The following is a 17740-nucleotide window of genomic DNA, read 5'->3' as shown; positions in this document are numbered from 1 at the left end:
TTGTTTTCTGGCTCCTTGTGGGTCTTTTTTTCAGTCACCAAAGGATGCTTAGTACTTCAAAGGGGATTTTGGAGCAGAATGTGCAGTGTTGGGACTGATTGTGCCATCTATTCAATGAAGAATCTTGCAAGTGAAGAAGTGGGGAAGCAGCAGCAGAAGTGAAGAGCCGGCTGTGGCAGAGTCTGAGACTCGGGGAAAAATCACCCTCATGCCACTTGTAAATAACAAAGTGGGTGATGATTGCTTGGTCGGCACAGACAAGGCTTTGGCTGATGGCAAAGCTCTGGTGGACTCTTTAACAAAGGTAATGTGCTCAGACTTTAACATTGCAACACTTGTCAAACTAAAAGTAATGTCATATTTCTGTCTGTCGGTGCAGCTTGCATGTGATTTGAGATGTTGAAAAATGGGAATGTTACTATGTTTGTGGCAGGTTCATATCAGATCAGTTATAGCTCAACCATCACTGTTTATATTTTTGCCATAACTGCTGTTAAAATTGTAGTCTAATCATTTGATAAGGTTGGGACCAATAAAATGTGTTGGAAAAAAAATCCTTAAGTACATATTTGTGCCGCCTTTTCTCACCATGGTCTATAGTGGTTGTTAATGTATCAGGCTGATAACAAATATGTACAACACAAGCTTTTTTTTTTTTTTGCCTGTGGCTGAAAAAGCACTTTTCCTGAAAAAGGAGCTCTTGGTCCACCGACTGCTTCTGACCTTATTTGTGTCTGTGATAGATGCTGCACACATAACTTCTTCTTAGTCACTGGCATGTATTTTGTAGTTGTAATTAACATGCATTTTCTCTCTTTTGCAAGTTTGTCTGTAAATGGCCCAGTTTATAGTCTGATGGATGGAATCATTACTGCACATCAAGGGGAAAAAGTATTTGACAGCATATATTCATTCATTTCCAATGCCCGCTTACTCTAAGGGTCACCTGGGGGTCTGGCGCCTATCTCCAGTAGTCATGGGGCGTGAGGTGGGGTACAAAATTCATCCCCCTTAAAAATAATTCACACAATTCAGACAGAAAAACTTGTCGGCCAAAGCTGTAACGTATTTTAAACCTAAACATACATACAATGCAAAGTATTAATGTCATAGAAACACACCAAAAAGTATAACAAAACTCAACAGCAAAAGCATTTAGTATGAGGTTATTGTGAAATTACACAATTCCAGTTCATGTTAAGAACAGTTCCACAATTTATTCCCGACACTAAACACTTCATAAATGTATGTACCTGCCTAATTTTGTTTAAAGAATTATTGCACACTTTCTGTAAATCCTATAAATTTAATTTCACTTCTCAAATATCACTGTTTGTCTGCTATATGATATATTTAACTGAAATTGCTGATCCAAACAACTGATGATTTATAAAGGAAAATCATGGAAATCATCAGGGGTGCCCAAACTTTTACATACAACTGTAGCTCTGAGTAACTGAAAAACTGATCGTTATGTATTCATCCTGCAGAAGGAGTATACAGTCTGATACAGTTTGGGCTTCAAAATAACAAGCTGGCAGAATTTAAAAACTGAGCTTTTATCACAAATCCTCTTTCTAAAGTTTAAAACTGAGGTTTATATGTCTAACTCTTACCGCATACCTCAACTTAGTGAGACACATATGCATAGCACAGTTAATGAACAATGCAAAGAAGTTTGATTGAATAAATCTTTACGTTTATTGCGCGATTACAACTTGGATAACTGATCCACTGTACAATTTCCAGTAGGGTTCATGATGTAGACTCACTTCCAAAATGTTGATTGTATACACTGTTTCAGTATCAACCCCATTTAACTTTACAATTATCTTTATATCCACAAAACTTACTTTAATGACAGTCATTTCTTCAGTATTTTAAACTCCTTTGCAGTTGTAACCAATACGTGTTATCCCCACTTGCACGTTTACCTGGTCGCACTGCACTTTATACTTGTGTATTTTATTGTGTAACTTATATTTCTTTTATGAGTACCTACTGGAGTTGCAACCCTAATTTTGCTGTTCTGTAATCAGTTCAATGACGATAAAGGCTTTCAATTCAATCCAGAACATATGTTACTAAAGTTTTGCAAATTGTATGTTTTACATTATTATTTTACACACACATACACATATATATATATATGTGTATATATATATGTATATATATGTATGTATATATATGTATATATGTGTGTGTGTGTGTGTGTGTGTGTGTGTGTGTGTGTGTGTGTGTGTGTGTGTGTGTGTGTGTGTGTGTGTGTGTGTACGGCACGGTGGATTAGTGGTTAACACTGGTGCCTCACAGCAAGAAGGTCGTGGGATTGATTCCTGGCCTTTCTGTGTGGAGTTTGCATGTTCTCCCCGTGTCTGTATGTGTTTCCTTCGGGCACTCCAGTTTCCTCCCACAATCAAAACATGCTTATTTATGGTCTTCTCGTTTCTCTGCCCCTGACCAAGGCAAAGTCTAGTACATCTGGAGTTGGTCCCTGGGCCCCAGACTATGGCTGCCCACTGCTCCTAGTGGTTGGATTGTGTCTAACTGTAATTAGGATGTGTTAAATGTAGAGGACAAATTTCGTTGTATGTATATATGTGCAATGAATCAAAATCAAATCAAATCAATTTTATTTATATAGCACCAAATCACAACAAACAGTTGTCCCAAGGCGCTTTATATTGTAAGGTAAAAGCCATACAATAATTACAGAAAAACCCCAACGGTCAAAACGACCCCCTATGAGCAAGCACCTGGCGACAGTGGGAAGGAAAAACTCCCTTTTAACAGGAAGAAACCTCCAGCAGAACCAGGCTCAGGGAGGGGCAGTCTTCTGCTGGGACTGGTTGGGGCTGAGGGAGAGAACCAGGAAAAAGACATGCTGTGGAAGAGAGCAGAGATCAATCACTAATGATTAAATGCAGAGTGGTGCATACAGAGCAAAAAGAGGTGAATAAAAAGAAACACTCAGTGCATCATGGGAGCCCCCCAGCAGTCTAAGTCTATAGCAGCATAACTAAGGGATGGTTCAGGGTCACCTGATCCAACCCTAACTATAAGCTTTAGCAAAAAGGAAAGTTTTAAGCTTAATCTTAAAAGTAGAGAGGGTGTCTGTCTCCCTAATCTGAATTGGCAGCTACTTGTAGTTCCACAGGAGAGGAGCCTGAAAGCTGAAGGCTCTGCCTCCCATTCTACTCTTACAAACCCTAGGAACTACAAGTAAGGCTGCAGTCTGAGAGCGAAGTGCTCTATTGATATGGTACTATGAGATCCCTAAGATAAGATGGGACCTGATTATTCAAAACCTTATAAGTAAGAAGAAGAATTTTAAATTCTATTCTGGAATTAACAGGGAGCCAATGAAGAGAGGCCAATATGGGTGAAATATGCTCTCTCCTTCTAGTCCCCGTCAGTACTCTAGCTGCAGCATTTTGAATTAACTGAAGGCTTTTCAGGGAACTTTTAGGACAACCTGATAATAATGAATTACAGTAGACCAGTCTAGAAGAAATAAATGCATGAATTAGCTTTTCAGCATCACTCTGAGACCTTTCTAATTTTAGAGATATTGCGCAAATGCAAAAAAGCAGTCCTACATATTTGCTTAATATGCGCATTGAAGGACATATCCTGATCAAAAATGATTCCAAGATTTCTCACAGTATTACTGGAGGTCAGGGTAATGCCATCCAGAGTAAGGATCTGGTTAGACACCATGTTTCTAAGATTTGTGGGGCCAAGTACAATAACTTCAGTTTTATCTGAATTTAAAAGCAGGAAATTAGAGGTCGTCCGTGTCTTTATGTCTGTAAGACATTCCTGCAGTTTAATTAATTGGTGTGTGTCCTCTGGCGTCATGGATAGATAAAGCTGGGTATCATCTGAGTAACAATGAAAATTTAAGCAATGCTTTCTAATAATACTGCGTAAAGGAAGCATGTATAAAGTGAATAAAATTGGTCCTAGCACAGAACCTTGTGGAACTCCATAATTAACCTTAGTCTGTGAAGAAGATTCCCCATTTACATGAACAAATTGTAATCTATTAGATAAATATGATTCAAACCACTGCAGCGCAGTGCCTTTAATACCTATGGCATGCTCTAATCTCTGTAATAAAATTTTATGGTCAACAGTATCAAAAGCAGCACTGAGGTCAAGTGATGGCTTTTTAAGTAATGGTTTAATTACTGCCACCTTAAAAGCCTGTGGTACATAGCCAACTAATAAAGACAGATTGATCATATTTAAGATCGAAGCATTAATTAATGGTAGGGCTTCCTTGAGCAGCCTGGTAGGAATGGGGTCTAATAGACAATAAAGACTCTATTCTATGCTACATGCACACACGTATACATGTTGTACATTCAAGTACAATATAATGTAGGTAAAATATATAATGGATCTGCTTTGGTGAACCAGAGTGAGGGGAGAAGCTAAAGGAACATACATTCATTCAAGTACAATATAAGTAACTTTTTAATAGATTTTGGCGTGACATTGCTGCTGCTCCAACCCAAGCTCTCCTCCACCGTGCCGTCCTCGTCGTTCCCTCCGGTGCTCGCATCTTCTCACGGTTGCTTCTCCTCCCAATTGCCTTTCCCCACCTACAAACACTCCCATCCTATAAAGTGTCCCCAATCCACTGACTTCCGCTACCACACCTACAGTCATTTCCCAAAACAAGCCCGCTCCAGGTGTAGCCATTGGGATGATGCAAAACAGGAAACACATGCACACACAACAAAATACAACAAAATAAAAGCACACACTTCAAAATAAGACAAAACCAAAATACAATCAAAAAAAGTCACCCTGTTACATATGTTGCTTGCTCCAAAACAGAAAAAAATCTGCATTATGTCATAATTTTTTTTAGCTGAAACTGTAGCATGGCAGCAAAATAAGTGAGCAGTCAAATACAGATTCAAACAGAAAAGATTTATTTTCTGTTATTTATTTAATTTTATTTTTTAAAATTTTTATTATTTAAATATTTAAGATGCACTATCTAAAAAAGAACAAAGCCAACTGACGGGTAAAGGGAGAACCTTTTCTGATATGATGGTGAGAAGAAAGGTAGATATACTGTGTGTACAAGAGACCATGTGGAAGAGAAGTAAAGACAGGCACATGGGAGGTGGGCACAAACTGTTCTGTCATTTGGTGGATGGGAGAAAAATTGGTGTTGGAGTCATTTTGAAAGAAGAGTTTAAAGTGTGTTTGAGTTGAAGTGTCTGATGAGGTGATGAGTGTTAAATTGGACATTGAAGGGGTGATGGAGGATGAAGATTTCTAGACTGTGTTTGATGGGATGGTAGAGAGTGTACCCAAACATGAAAGAGTAGTGATTAGAGCAGAGTTCAGTGGACATCCTGGTGAAGGGAACAAAGATGATGGGAGAGTAATTGATAGATGTGGTATCAAAGAGAGGACTGTGAAAGGAGAGATGGTGTTGTGCAGTTGTGTTTGAAATAACAGCAGTGTGTTTAAAAAGAGAGTAAAGCTCAAAATCCTTATAATAGCTTTTATTTCCATACACAAAAATGCACTGGAAACACTGCACATTCTATTCCAAATCAAAACATGAAGAAAAATTTACCAAATTTATTACTTAGGAGGAGAAGAGGGAGGCCAAAGAGGAGGTTCATGGATGTGCTGAGAGAGGACATGCAGGTGGTTGGTGTGACAGAGGAAGATACAGAGGACAGGGTGAGATGGAAACGATTGATCTGCTGTGGCGACTAGTGTTGTGACGTTCACGAACGAGCCGATTCTTTTGAACGGCTCTTTAATATGAACGAAGGGAGCCGAGTCGCAGCTGCACGGGAGCCGTTCTTTTGTCGTTCTTTTTTTTCATGCGTGTTTGTTTCACACAGCTTCCAGGAACATCCAGTTGGTTTTGGCTGTGCCCCCCCTGCATAGAAAGAGAGCAGCTACGGGGGGAGGGGCACAGGCAGCATGTGCCTTCACATGAGTACTCCTGCAGGGGGGAGGGGGGTTCTTGTGGTGCGAAAATAAGGCAGAGGGATGCTGTACCACCTAGTGGAATATTTACAATGAATTCAGACCGAAATTATTTTCAACATATTATAATGGGGTTATAATCAGTATTTCCAAATAATTCAAACTCAGATAATGGTTGATAATGGCTGTGATATCAGATTTAAAGTGAATAGAAAAAGAACATGTGCAATACAAAAACTTTTAAAAATATATATGGAAAGAACAAAAACATATGGTGTTGGTCTTAATGACCTTTCATTCATTTTTGTGTTTCTCAGTGTTTCCTTGGTTATTTACAATGCGTTATCGCCATCTACTGGCTACTTTAAGCAACAACAGGTTTGGTTTAATGTCAGGTTTCTACTCCTTGTTCTCTTCTCGTTTGGAACAAGATTTCAGTCAGTCAACACCAGTCTTTTGCCTGAGCGTGCTGTTCTCCCCAAGGATTCATGTCGATGTCCACTGCTGGCAGAAAAGGTAGGGAGACACAGGATAGGGGAGCAAATTTGAAAAGTGACATTGAGATGGCTCATTTCTCTCTCTCTCTCTCTCTCTCTCTCTCTCTCTCTCTCTCTCTCTCTCTCTCTCTCTCTCTCTCTCAATATTTTTAGGTTTAATTATCAATTTATGTCACAAATGGCGGTAGGAATTTCTAACCAGAATGCATTTTAATGGCAAAGTGCGCATGCACGCTGCAGCATGCACCACCACGAATGCACACATGGCAGAAATTGATAATTAAGCCTAAAATACTTTAAAAAAAAAAAAAAAAAAAGAGCCATATGACCCAGTTTTTTTGAACGGCTCTTTGAAAGGAACGAGCCATAAAGATCCAGATCCCCCCAAAGAGCCATAAATCCCATCTCTAGTGGCGACCCCTAACGGGAACAGCCGAAAGACAAAGAAGAAGAAGATTACTTTACAGAAAGTGAAGAAATTAGAATATTACACTGTTCAAAAGAATAGCAGTGTCTGCATTTTTCTTTACAAACTGAAACATTTACTGTATAAACCAAAAAATGCTTGAAGATTTAGCTTTCCTGTGAATGACTGAACTAATATTTAGTTGTATAACCACAGTTTCTGAGAACTGCATCGCATCTGTGTTGCATGGATTCAACCAACTTCTGGCACCTGTGAACAGGTATTCCAGTCCAGGACGACTGGACTATACTCCACAGTTCCTCTGCATGTCTTGGTTTTGCCTCAGAAACAGCATTTTTGATATCGCCCCACAAGAATTCTCTTGGATTAAGGTCCAGGGATTGGGCTGGTCACTCCATATCGTTAATCTTGTTGGTCTGGAACCAAGATGCTGCTCGCTTGCTGGTGTGTTTGGGCTCATTGGGCCTCATGTATCAATGTTGCGCACTTGTGGCGTAAATTTACGGTGTAAACTTGAAATACACCAAAGTCACCGTGACATGTATCAAGCAGTGCACACCTGCCCATTTCTGGCGTACGCCTGACGTGACCTTGATAAATGCGGCGGGTGGAAACGATCGTAATTATAATAAACACCCCCATAAATATTCAGACTCCGCTTCAGACACACCCCCATTTTACGACATGGAAGCCGGGAAGACGGCAATGAAAAAGAACTCCACCAATCACAACGCGTGCCAATAGAGCGCCAAAAGCGGCTGTCGTATCAATTGTTTTGTAGTATATAATCAATAAAGTGTTACAGTGGTCCCTCATTAATCGCTGGAGTTATGTTCTAAAAAATAGCCCATAATACGCGAAACCGGGACGTAGTCAGCGTTATTTTTTACAATTATTATAAACGTTTCAAAGCTGTAAAACCCCTCACTACACAGTTTATACACTTTCTCAATCAGGCATGAACATTTTCTCACTTTTCTCTTGTGTGTAAACACTCTCAAAGTTCAAACCTTAGTAGGAAAATAATACCAAACTGTTTTCAGGCCCAAACATTTGTTTGGGAAATAAAAATAGAACGTTTTCCTATAAATAATTATGATGGCATTTAGAACTAACAAATTAATTTTAACGATCAAAGAACGAGGTCGGACACATAAGAAATTATTAATAGTGACTGACCAGTATTTCACAGATCGGGCCTCTGTGTCCTGGCGCTGCGCCTTTTCCCACTCACATCTCGCTGCAGCAGGTGTTTGTTTCCGTGTGACAAACACAGGTATGAGTAGTTGTTGGTGCGCTTTTCTCTTCTGGGCAACAAGATTCTTATAAACAGATACGCAGAACACAGAACACTGTAAAAAAAAAAAAAAAAGGCATGCAAAATTGGACTAAATACTCCGCGAGACTCCGAGCCCACGACAGGTGAACGCCGTTATAGCGAGGCACCACTGTATTCTCTTTTCACATGTCAATAATTCTTGACATGTGGATATTTGCTCGCTCAATTAATAAGACACGCCTAATCTGTCAGATTTCTTTATTTGTTAAATGTATTTCTGTATTTATTTTATTGTGACAACCGAATGGAGACGACAAAACCTGGTTGCAGCACGGGCGAATTAAGGGAATGACGAAACTACAGTTGTTATTATCAATTTCATTGTCTAAAACGATCACACCACATGAAGTTAAGCTCAGCGCTGCTCTGGCTCCAGGCTCGAAGTCTGGAGAAAAAGGCGAGCAGTGCTGTCTTTGCAGTCAGCGCTGTGACCACGGATCGTGCTCCATAACAATCCCGCAAAGGCAGGATTTGTATTGATTATTATGTAGTATAATCAGGAAAGTGTTATTTATGTAACATATGCATTGATTTGTATAATGGCACTGTTTATCATGTTGATCATCTTCATTTTTATGTGGATTCCAGCGCTGGTTCATTTTGGTGTATAATTTACGCCATCTCTCGACCTGGTGTATATTTTCAGCGCAGCGTACGCCAACGACCACATTGATTAATGCCAAGTAGCGCAGCCGTTTTGGCGTACACCCCATATACGCTCAAATATCGCCGTACGCAACGTTGATACATGAGGCCCATTGTCTTGTTGAAACACCCATTTCAAGGGCATTTCCTCTTTGGCACAAGACAACATGACCTCTTCAAGTATTTTGATCTATTCAAACTGATCCATGATGCCTGGTATGCGAAAACATTGGCCCAACACCATTGTATGAGAAACGTCTCCATATCATGATGCTTACTCCACCATGCTCCACTATCTTTACAGTGTACTGTAGCTTGAATTCAGTTTTTGGGAGTCATCTGACAAATTGTCTACAGCCCATAGACCAAAAAAGAACAATCCTACTTTCATCAGTCCACAAAATGTTGTTTCTCTTTGGGTCAGTCAATATGTTGTTTTGCAAACCTCTTCATCATGTTTTTTTAACAATAGGGCTTTGTGGGGTCTTCTTCCCCATAGCTTGACTTCACATAGGTGTTTTCTAATTGTTACAATACTCACAGGTAACTTTAGATCTTCTTTGATCAACCTGGAGCCGATCATTGGCTGAGCCTTTGGTATTTTGGCTACTCATTGATCCACTTGTATGGTGGTTTTCCATTTTCTTCCACATCTTTCTAGTTTTGCTTGCCATTTTAAAGCATTTGAGAACACTTAAGCTGAGCAGTCTATCATTTTCTGTGCTTCTTTATATGTTTTCCCCTCTCCAGTCAACTTTTTAATCAAAATACGCTGTTCTTCTGAACAATGGGAATCATTCACCAATATCTTCTGAAGAATTTTCTTAGATTCCTTCTTAAGCTGTCCCTAGAAGGTTCTCAAGAAACCACTATGTCAGATTCATCAACATGTTCTTAAACCGCAGGAATGTTTGCAGTTGTGTTCTTAAATTGATGAATCCCATCTCCTAGTAAACTGTTAATTAGGCTCACTGCCTGGTGAGCCTAATTAACATATGATTAGCAAAAGTAACCGCCCATCAATGCCCATTAAAAGGCATGAGACTGCATAGCTGTGAGTAGACGCAGATTTCATAAAGAGGAAACAAAATGCCAAAAGCAAAAAGAAAATCAATTTCAGCGCAGCAGGCTAAGAAAAAAAACAAAAAACAAATTTTGGCAGTTTAGAGGTGGAGGTACTGCTGCAGGAAATCAGCCACAGGAAGAAAATTCTATTCAGTAGCCTTAGTGCAGGTTACACCAACACCAACAATACTCAAGCATGGGAGCCTGTCACACATGCAGTGAATGCAGTACCTGGAGAAAGATGTACAACCAAGGAGGTGAAAAAGAAATGGTTTGATTTAAAATCCAACACCCAAAAAGCCATCTCAAAATCCCAACGGGAGATGCAGCAGACTAGAGAGGGAACATCAGATACCCACGAGCTGTCCGAGTTGGACCAACGCATTGGGGCCATCATCGGGGAGACGTCACTCTCAAGTAGGCTATGGGAAAAATCTAAATCATTTTATATTTAATTTGTCCCCAGACTACTTTTTACTGATTTGTTCTTACCTAAGAACAAATCCTGGATAGGAAAACATTCACTAATGCCACAATCTTCGTAAAAGCTTTGTAAGCAGGACTTAGGAACAACTTTGTTCTTAAGAACAGTTCGTGAATGAAGCGCAATGTCTTTAATGACCCATTTTACTCAGATTTTCAGAGAGCAATGCAATAGAACCAGCATGTACAACATTTGCTGCCTTCGTCCTTAAGGGCCCCTTCACACATAACATGAAAGATGCAGAAACCTGAAGAAAATCCATGAACCAGACACGAAATGGGGAACCATGAACCATCGTGCACATGCACGAACACAGTGCGAGCAGCTGGGACGTGTTGCACCACATCGCACCACTGATGTGGAGAAAAATAAAATAAAAGGAGACGCAATACAGAACCCTGCGGTTAAATAACCTTGGTTAAATAAAAAATAAATGCCACTCACAGGATTCGAACCTGCAATTTACAAAAGCTCTGATTAACAGATGGAAACTTTACCACTGCGCTACAATCACAGGAGCGTGAAATGGCTAAAATCAACAAGGAGATAAACGTATTTTTAAAAAGAGAAAAAAGCACCATGATAACTGACCAAACGGCATTTGTTACGGTGTATTTCTGCTGATACGTGACTGCAAGTGACGTATTTGTCGCACTGTTGGCTTGTCATTAAGTCCTGCAGCGTGCTGCTCACAGGACACACGTGTCCTGTCAGAGAGATGTGACATTCAGATGGCCTGCTGCGTGTCCACATGAACTGATGGTCCGTTTCAGCTGGAACAGGCTGTCAATGTGCACGCTGTGTGCGCTCTCCAGCCCGTCACAAAAGCAATATATGTTTGTATGTATTTCCAAGTGAGGACAGAAAGCATGTTCTGCAGCTGTGACATCCAGGACCAGAGATCTCAACAGCTGCTGTTGTGGCACCAGCCATGCCCCCTGTCCGTTCAGTACACAGACCAAGGTGCCACTCTGTGATCAGATGGGAGGTGGCTCGCCTGTGGGGGGGGGAGCAGGGGAGTGCAGGGAACCGACACTCTGGCATGCCACGTGTACTTGGCAACGCCACAGTTATGGGGGCACTTTCCACAGCCAGCTTAAACGTGGTCGCCTGCTCACTATTTTTGTGCTGACAGCACGAATGGCTACACATTTCCTAAGTGCTCCACAAGCGGTATTAGATGTTCGTGTGTGTCACCTAGAATTTGGCCGATACCTGACACGAGAGGGATCGAATGGGCTTTCACAGGGCACACTGTCTTTCTGCCACTTGTGTGCACGAGTGGTTGTAGCGACAGGTGTACGAGGCGTTGGAGGCAGCTCTAATTTTTCACGAATGGCATGCATTTCCTCCTTTGTGCACTAGTTGGCTTCAATTGTGTTATGTGTGAAGGGGCCCTAAATAAGAGGCACCTGTTTGACACCTGTTTTTTCACAGAAAGAAAAATGCAGACACTGTTGCTTGATCATGGGAGTTGGTAAGTTTACACCTTACCCTTGTGAAGTACCTTGGGTAAACTTATGTTGTGATTTGGCCCTATATAAATAAACTAAATTGAACTGAGGTTTATTAGTGTGGTGAGGGATGACATGCAGGTGGTTGGTGTGACATAGGACAGGTTAGAGATGGAGATGGATGGCATACTGTGACGATCCCTAGCAGGAGCTGCCAAAAGCAGAAAAAAATGATTCATAGGCTTTTGCCAACCCTGTATTTCAGTGTCTTTTCAGTGCAGGCATATCTAGACCGAGTAACACCCTTGCAGATCACATCATGTTTACAAGTTATACACTCGCTGCACTTCATAAATCTACAAATGAGCTTTATTGTGCAAACAGTGCATGTGATGTTAGTCCATATTTTCAACACTCTATTACTAAAATGAGAACTTTGTTGTTTGCCCTCATGCAGGTGGTGGCGTGTTACAGACACTTGGCCTTGTGCGTTGGAACCTGCACAGACAGCTTACAGCTGCGAGATGAACTACGGCAAACACGAGAAAAGGCCCAAAATTTGGCTTCAGCCATCTGTCTTCATCTGACATCATATCTGAGGGACAAGAGCCTGCCTGAGCAGCAACGGAAGGAGATGGAGCTCCTGTGGGTGGCTTTCTCCTCCAGTCTAGAGCTGCTTCACGCTGATATGCGCAAAGTCTTCAACATGGGAGACGTTTTCTCTCTAGCCAACAGCGCTGCTTTGGTGCAAACTGGCATACAAGGTAAGTATCAACTGCACATCTTTGTGTGCTGTGTATGGCAAATAGATTTGGTATAAAGTTCTAAACTATTAATTAACTACAACCATTTAAAGTAGTCTAAAGAGCAAACACTTTTTCGTGACAGATGGTAGGAACGTGCCACCTTTATGCATGACCACACCTCATTTTTAGACAACCACAAGGGGGTACAGACGAGAGTGAATACATTTGTTGTCAAACAATGGACACTGTGTGTAAACATGACAGCTGTGTGCAAACTAACATGAGGTAAGTTTTTATTAAAGTACTGAATTTAAAAAGTACTTAAAGAAAACATGTATTTGGAATAAAAAACATTCCGATATCTCAAAAACAGTTTTTACACTTGCATGAAGTGGTTTTATTTCGTAGAGATGTAAGGGAAAGACTTTTTTTGCTATTATAAGTGACATGGTGCAAAGAAAGTATAACAACATTTTAAAATATATGATGCAGTGTGTATGGATGGAGTAAGAAATGAACAGCATTTTAAACATTATAAGAGCAACAGCAATATTCATTCATTTTCTATGCCCGCTTACTCCAATCAAGGAGGGGCTGGAGCCTATCCCAGCAGTCATAGGGCATAAGGCGGTGTACACCCTGGACAGGATGCCAGTCTGTTGCAGGGCCACATATAGACAAACACATTAACACCTACAGTCAATTTAAGTTTTCCAGTTCACCAAACCTCCATGTCTTTGGAAGTGGGAGAAAGCTGGATCACCCGAAGGAAACCCATGCGAACATGGGGAGAACATGCAAACTCCACACAGAAAGGGCCAGGTGGGAAGCGATCCCACGCCCTTCTTGCTGTGAGGCAACAATGCTACCAGCTAAGCCACAGTGCTGCCTATAGCAATACTGGATTAAAAAAAGGAACTAAATGGCAGTATTTATGTGGACTGACCTTCTGTCGTCATGACCAATGCAGTTATGGTTCTTGCAAGACCCTCGCTGGAATGATAGTTTCTGTAAGAGGTCACATTCTAACAGTTAATGAAAATGCTGTCATTTTGATAGTTTTCTTTGTTGACATTCTGAAGATATTGCTTAACTGTTACACAAATTTGCTGATGATATTTGCATTGCATTGTGCATGGTGGAAGATGTGACTCCGGCGAGGGCGGCTGGCCCCACCCCAGCCTCAGTTCTGCCACTCCAGGAGGCCACGCGGCACAGCTGCAGTGCCCCCCCCCACCCCACCCCCACCCCAAGCTCGGCTGCGCGGAACTCTGCTGTGGCCTACACTCACTTTGCCTCAATTCGGATGACGGACTGCTTCAAATTTTAGTATACATAAACAAATCAAATGTATATGTGTGGTTGTTTTAATTCTGATGTGTTCCATTATTACGTTCAACCAGTAATAACTGTGGATTAATTGCTGTATTTCTGAGGTAATTGTAATGACAATAAATCATCATTCAACATTCATTCAAGATCAGGGCCCCAGAGGTGTTGTTCCAACTTCTTGCCACTTTTCGCAATCCATTGGAACAAATAAAGTTGGTAGACAATCTAAAGTGTTGGACACATTCAAAATAAACATTTTCATTCTTACAACACAGGTGGAGGCAGTGAAGTAGCAGCTCGGGCGCTCAGTCTACCAGACCTGAACCAGGCTCAGGCTTCGTCTCTTCCTGCTGCACTGGAGAGCCAGGAACACAATGTCATAGAGCATGAGATCAAACAAATTGACCATATGATCAATGTCATGGAGATGAAAGTCAATGTGCTGCGCTGGATGGTGGAGCCCCGTGGGCCACAGTATGCCGACCCTCTCAGCAGCACCGATAGCGCCTCGCTGGCTCTGCCGTCCATCGATGAGGAGCAGTCTGGACCCCAGCCTCTGTGCCAGCGCAGTCACATCTTTGTGCTCTTACTGCTGTGTGCTGTTGTTCTGGTGGCAGCTCTACTGTCTGTCAGTATCGTATTTTTCTCTTGAGTATAACCTTTGCACTTTTTGGTAACATGATAATAGTGACGTGACACTGTCATAACTGTTACATGACACAGTCATGAAGGTGTCATAAACATTATGTCAATGTCATAATTGTTTATGACTGCTGTCATTAAGTGTCATTCAGTTTTTGTAATGACAAGTTGGCATACAACCGAAGACCAAAAAACCCAAAGACAACTTGTGGTCATGTCACTTTGATTAAAGTCAAGTTGTTATAATCAAAACAACCCCAAAAATGTCAACTTGTCATTATAAAAACTGAATGACACTTAATGACAGCAGTCATAAATGTTTATGACATTGACATAATGTTTATGACACCTTCATGACTGTGCCATGTAACAGTTATGACAGTGTCATGTCACTATTACCACGATACCTTCAAGTAAAGTGTTATCCACTTTTTTTCCTCATTAACCCCTAAGTTCTTGGGGGGCGGGGGGGGGGGGGTGCAGATAATACAGCTGCAGATAGGACAGTAAGAAAATCCTTTAGGGTTGAGCAAAAAAAAAAACAAGAGTTTAGTTTGGGTTTAGCTCAATTAACTCAGACAGGAAATGAATGTGTAAAACACAGTAAAATAGCATGAGATCTGCCTCCCTCTTGGTTAATGGGTAGTTTTATGAGAATCTTTAGGTTTATTTTTGTTTGAAAAGTGTCCATTTATAACTTACATTTTTATTTTATTTTATTTTTTCAACATAAACTTGTGCAAAGACAAAATTACTGGCAGCTGCCAGTGGCGCTCCTCAGCCTTCATGGCAGTGAAATCCCTGGGTGCAAGAATTCATGTGGTGTTAGCAAGACCTTTTGACATGTGACCTTGACCTCAACATCAAGGAAGACTTTTCCTTTGAGTTTGGTGACCCTAGGCCTCTTCATTTCATTATAACTGCTCAAATGAGAAAATCCTCAAATTTGTCCTGTGACCTTGACCTTAGGTTAAGGTCATGCATTTTTTAACCTGACCAAGGTCTTGACCTGATACAGAATCATATGTTACTCTTCATGAATTGGTGGGAAACATGAGGTGTTTTTATTCATGAGCATAATAACAAAACTGAAATATCAGTGTTTATGCCATGTCCAGTGAATGCAAAGGGAAAGGGAACACATCTGCACCTTTGTAAAATGACAGACACAAAATAATCAATGTGATGTTATTGTTAACTACAGTTAAATTCAACAAAACTAAAGACGTTCAGTGGTATCTAATAAAACGTATACTTATGAATTATTTTCAAATACACACATTAAAAAATGTATTATTCAAATGGCATTTGGGTCTATTTGAGTTTCACAATTTGACTGTAAAAACTGAAAAAAAAAAAATCTGCATAAAACCACTTACAAGCCCATTTCAGAAAAAGTCAGGATGATATGGGGGAAAAAACGGTGATCTTTACATTTACTTATGTTTCATTGTAGACCATATGAACCCAAGATATTTCATGTCTTGCATGATCAGGTTCATTAATTTCCTATACCCGTTTATTCCAAATACGGTCTAAGGGCAACTGGAGCCTATCCCAGGGGTCACGGGGCAAGATACTGCATACACACTGGACAGGACACCAGTCTGTCGTAGGCCTGACACATGTAAACAAACAAACATCCACACCCCAATGGTTAAATTAAAGTTACCAATTCATCCTGAGCTGTAAGTCTTTGGAAATGGGAGGAAGTTGCAGCACCCGGAGGGAACCCAACCAAACATGCAAACCCCACACAGAAAGGACCAGGTGGGAAGCGAACCCAGAACCTTCTCGCTGTGAAGCAACAGTAATAACCATTAAGCGGACATGTTGTCTGTGGTCAGCTTTATTTCATTTGTTAATATAAGAGGTCTGTCAATAAAGTAACGGTCCTTTTTATTTTTTTCAAAAACTATATGGATTTCATTCATATGTTTTTACGTCAGACATGCTTGAACCCTCGTGCGCATGCGTGAGTTTTTCCACGCCTGTCGGTGACGTCATTCGCCTGTGAGCACTCCTTGTGGGAGGAGTCGTCCAGCCCCTCGTCGGAATTCCTTTGTCTGAGAAGTTGCTGAGAGACTGGCGCTTTGTTTGATCAAAATTTTTTCTAAACCTGTGAGACACATCGAATTGGACACGGATCGAAAAATTAAGCTGGTTTTCGGTGAAAATTTTAACGGCTGATGAGAGATTTTGAGGTGATACTGTCGCTTTAAGGACTTCCCACGGAGCGAGACGTCGCGCAGCGCTCTCAGGCGCCGTCGTCAGCCTGTTTCAAGCTGAAAACTTCCACATTTCAGGCTCTATTGATCCAGGACGTCGTGAGAGAACAGAGAAGTTTCAGAAGAAGTCGGTTTCAGCACTTGGTCCGGATATTCCACTGTTAAAGGAGATTTTTTTTAATGAAAGACGTGCGGACGGATTGCAGCGTCGGCTCGCAGCCGCTGCAACGCTCCGCCACAGGAAAAACACCTCCGTTGGAAGCATTAAGGACAAGTTGGAACATGTCCAGCTGTTAAACAATTTCTCATATACTCACTCCACTGAAAGCCATCAAAAGCCGCCTGGATTTTACAAATGGTTGTCAACATGGAGGTGTTTTTCCTGTGCCGCCGCACCGCGCCGGCTGCATCCCGACGCGCGGACCCGTCCGCACGTCTTTCATTAAAAAAATCTCCTTTAACAGTGGAATATCCAGATAAAATGCTGAAACCGACTGAAACTTCTCTGTTCTCTCACGACGTCCTGGATCAATAGAGCCTGAAATGTGGAGGTTTTCAGCTTGAAACAGGCTGACAACGGCACCTGGGACCGCTGCGCGACGTCTCGCACCGTGGGAAGTCCTTAAAGCGACAGTATCACCTCAAAATCTCTCATCAGCCGTTACAATTTTCACCGAAAACCAGCTTAATTTTTCGAACCGTGTCCACTTCAATGTGCCTCACAGGTTTAGAAAAAATTTTGATCAAACAAAGCGCCAGTCTCTCAGCAACTTCTCAGACAAAGGAATTCCGACGAGGGGCTGGACGACTCCTCCCACAAGGAGTGCTCACAGGCGAATGACGTCACCGACAGGCGTGGAAAAACTCACGCATGCGCACGAGGGTTCAAGCATGTCTGACGTAAAAACAAA

General features: G+C 41.2%; 1 protein-coding gene across 1 annotated transcript; it reads left to right on the top strand.

Annotated features, from left to right (window-relative positions):
• rgs9bp (regulator of G protein signaling 9 binding protein) lies at positions 1–14611 on the top strand. The gene is made up of 3 exons (XM_034165439.1): positions 1–304; positions 12339–12645; positions 14235–14611. Exons 1-3 carry the CDS (start codon positions 209–211, stop codon positions 14609–14611), a joined length of 780 nt encoding a protein of 259 aa, XP_034021330.1. The 5' UTR covers positions 1–208.
• Positions 14612–17740: the final 3129 nt, after the last annotated feature.

This window comes from Thalassophryne amazonica, unplaced genomic scaffold, assembly GCF_902500255.1.
Source record: "Thalassophryne amazonica unplaced genomic scaffold, fThaAma1.1, whole genome shotgun sequence".
Taxonomy (NCBI): Eukaryota; Metazoa; Chordata; class Actinopteri; order Batrachoidiformes; family Batrachoididae; genus Thalassophryne; species Thalassophryne amazonica.
Note: the sequence above shows the minus strand (reverse complement) of the source record. Positions and strands in the feature narration are given on the sequence as shown.

Bases quoted from the DNA above. Each gene is read 5' to 3' on its own strand.
- rgs9bp (XM_034165439.1), top strand. From the start codon at position 209: ATGCCACTTGTAAATAACAAAGTGGGTGATGATTGCTTGGTCGGCACA. The intron at 305-12,338 runs GTAATGTGCTCA...GCCCTCATGCAG, and splicing joins TGGTGGACTCTTTAACAAAG to GTGGTGGCGTGTTACAGACA. The intron at 12,646-14,234 runs GTAAGTATCAAC...CTTACAACACAG, and splicing joins GGTGCAAACTGGCATACAAG to GTGGAGGCAGTGAAGTAGCA.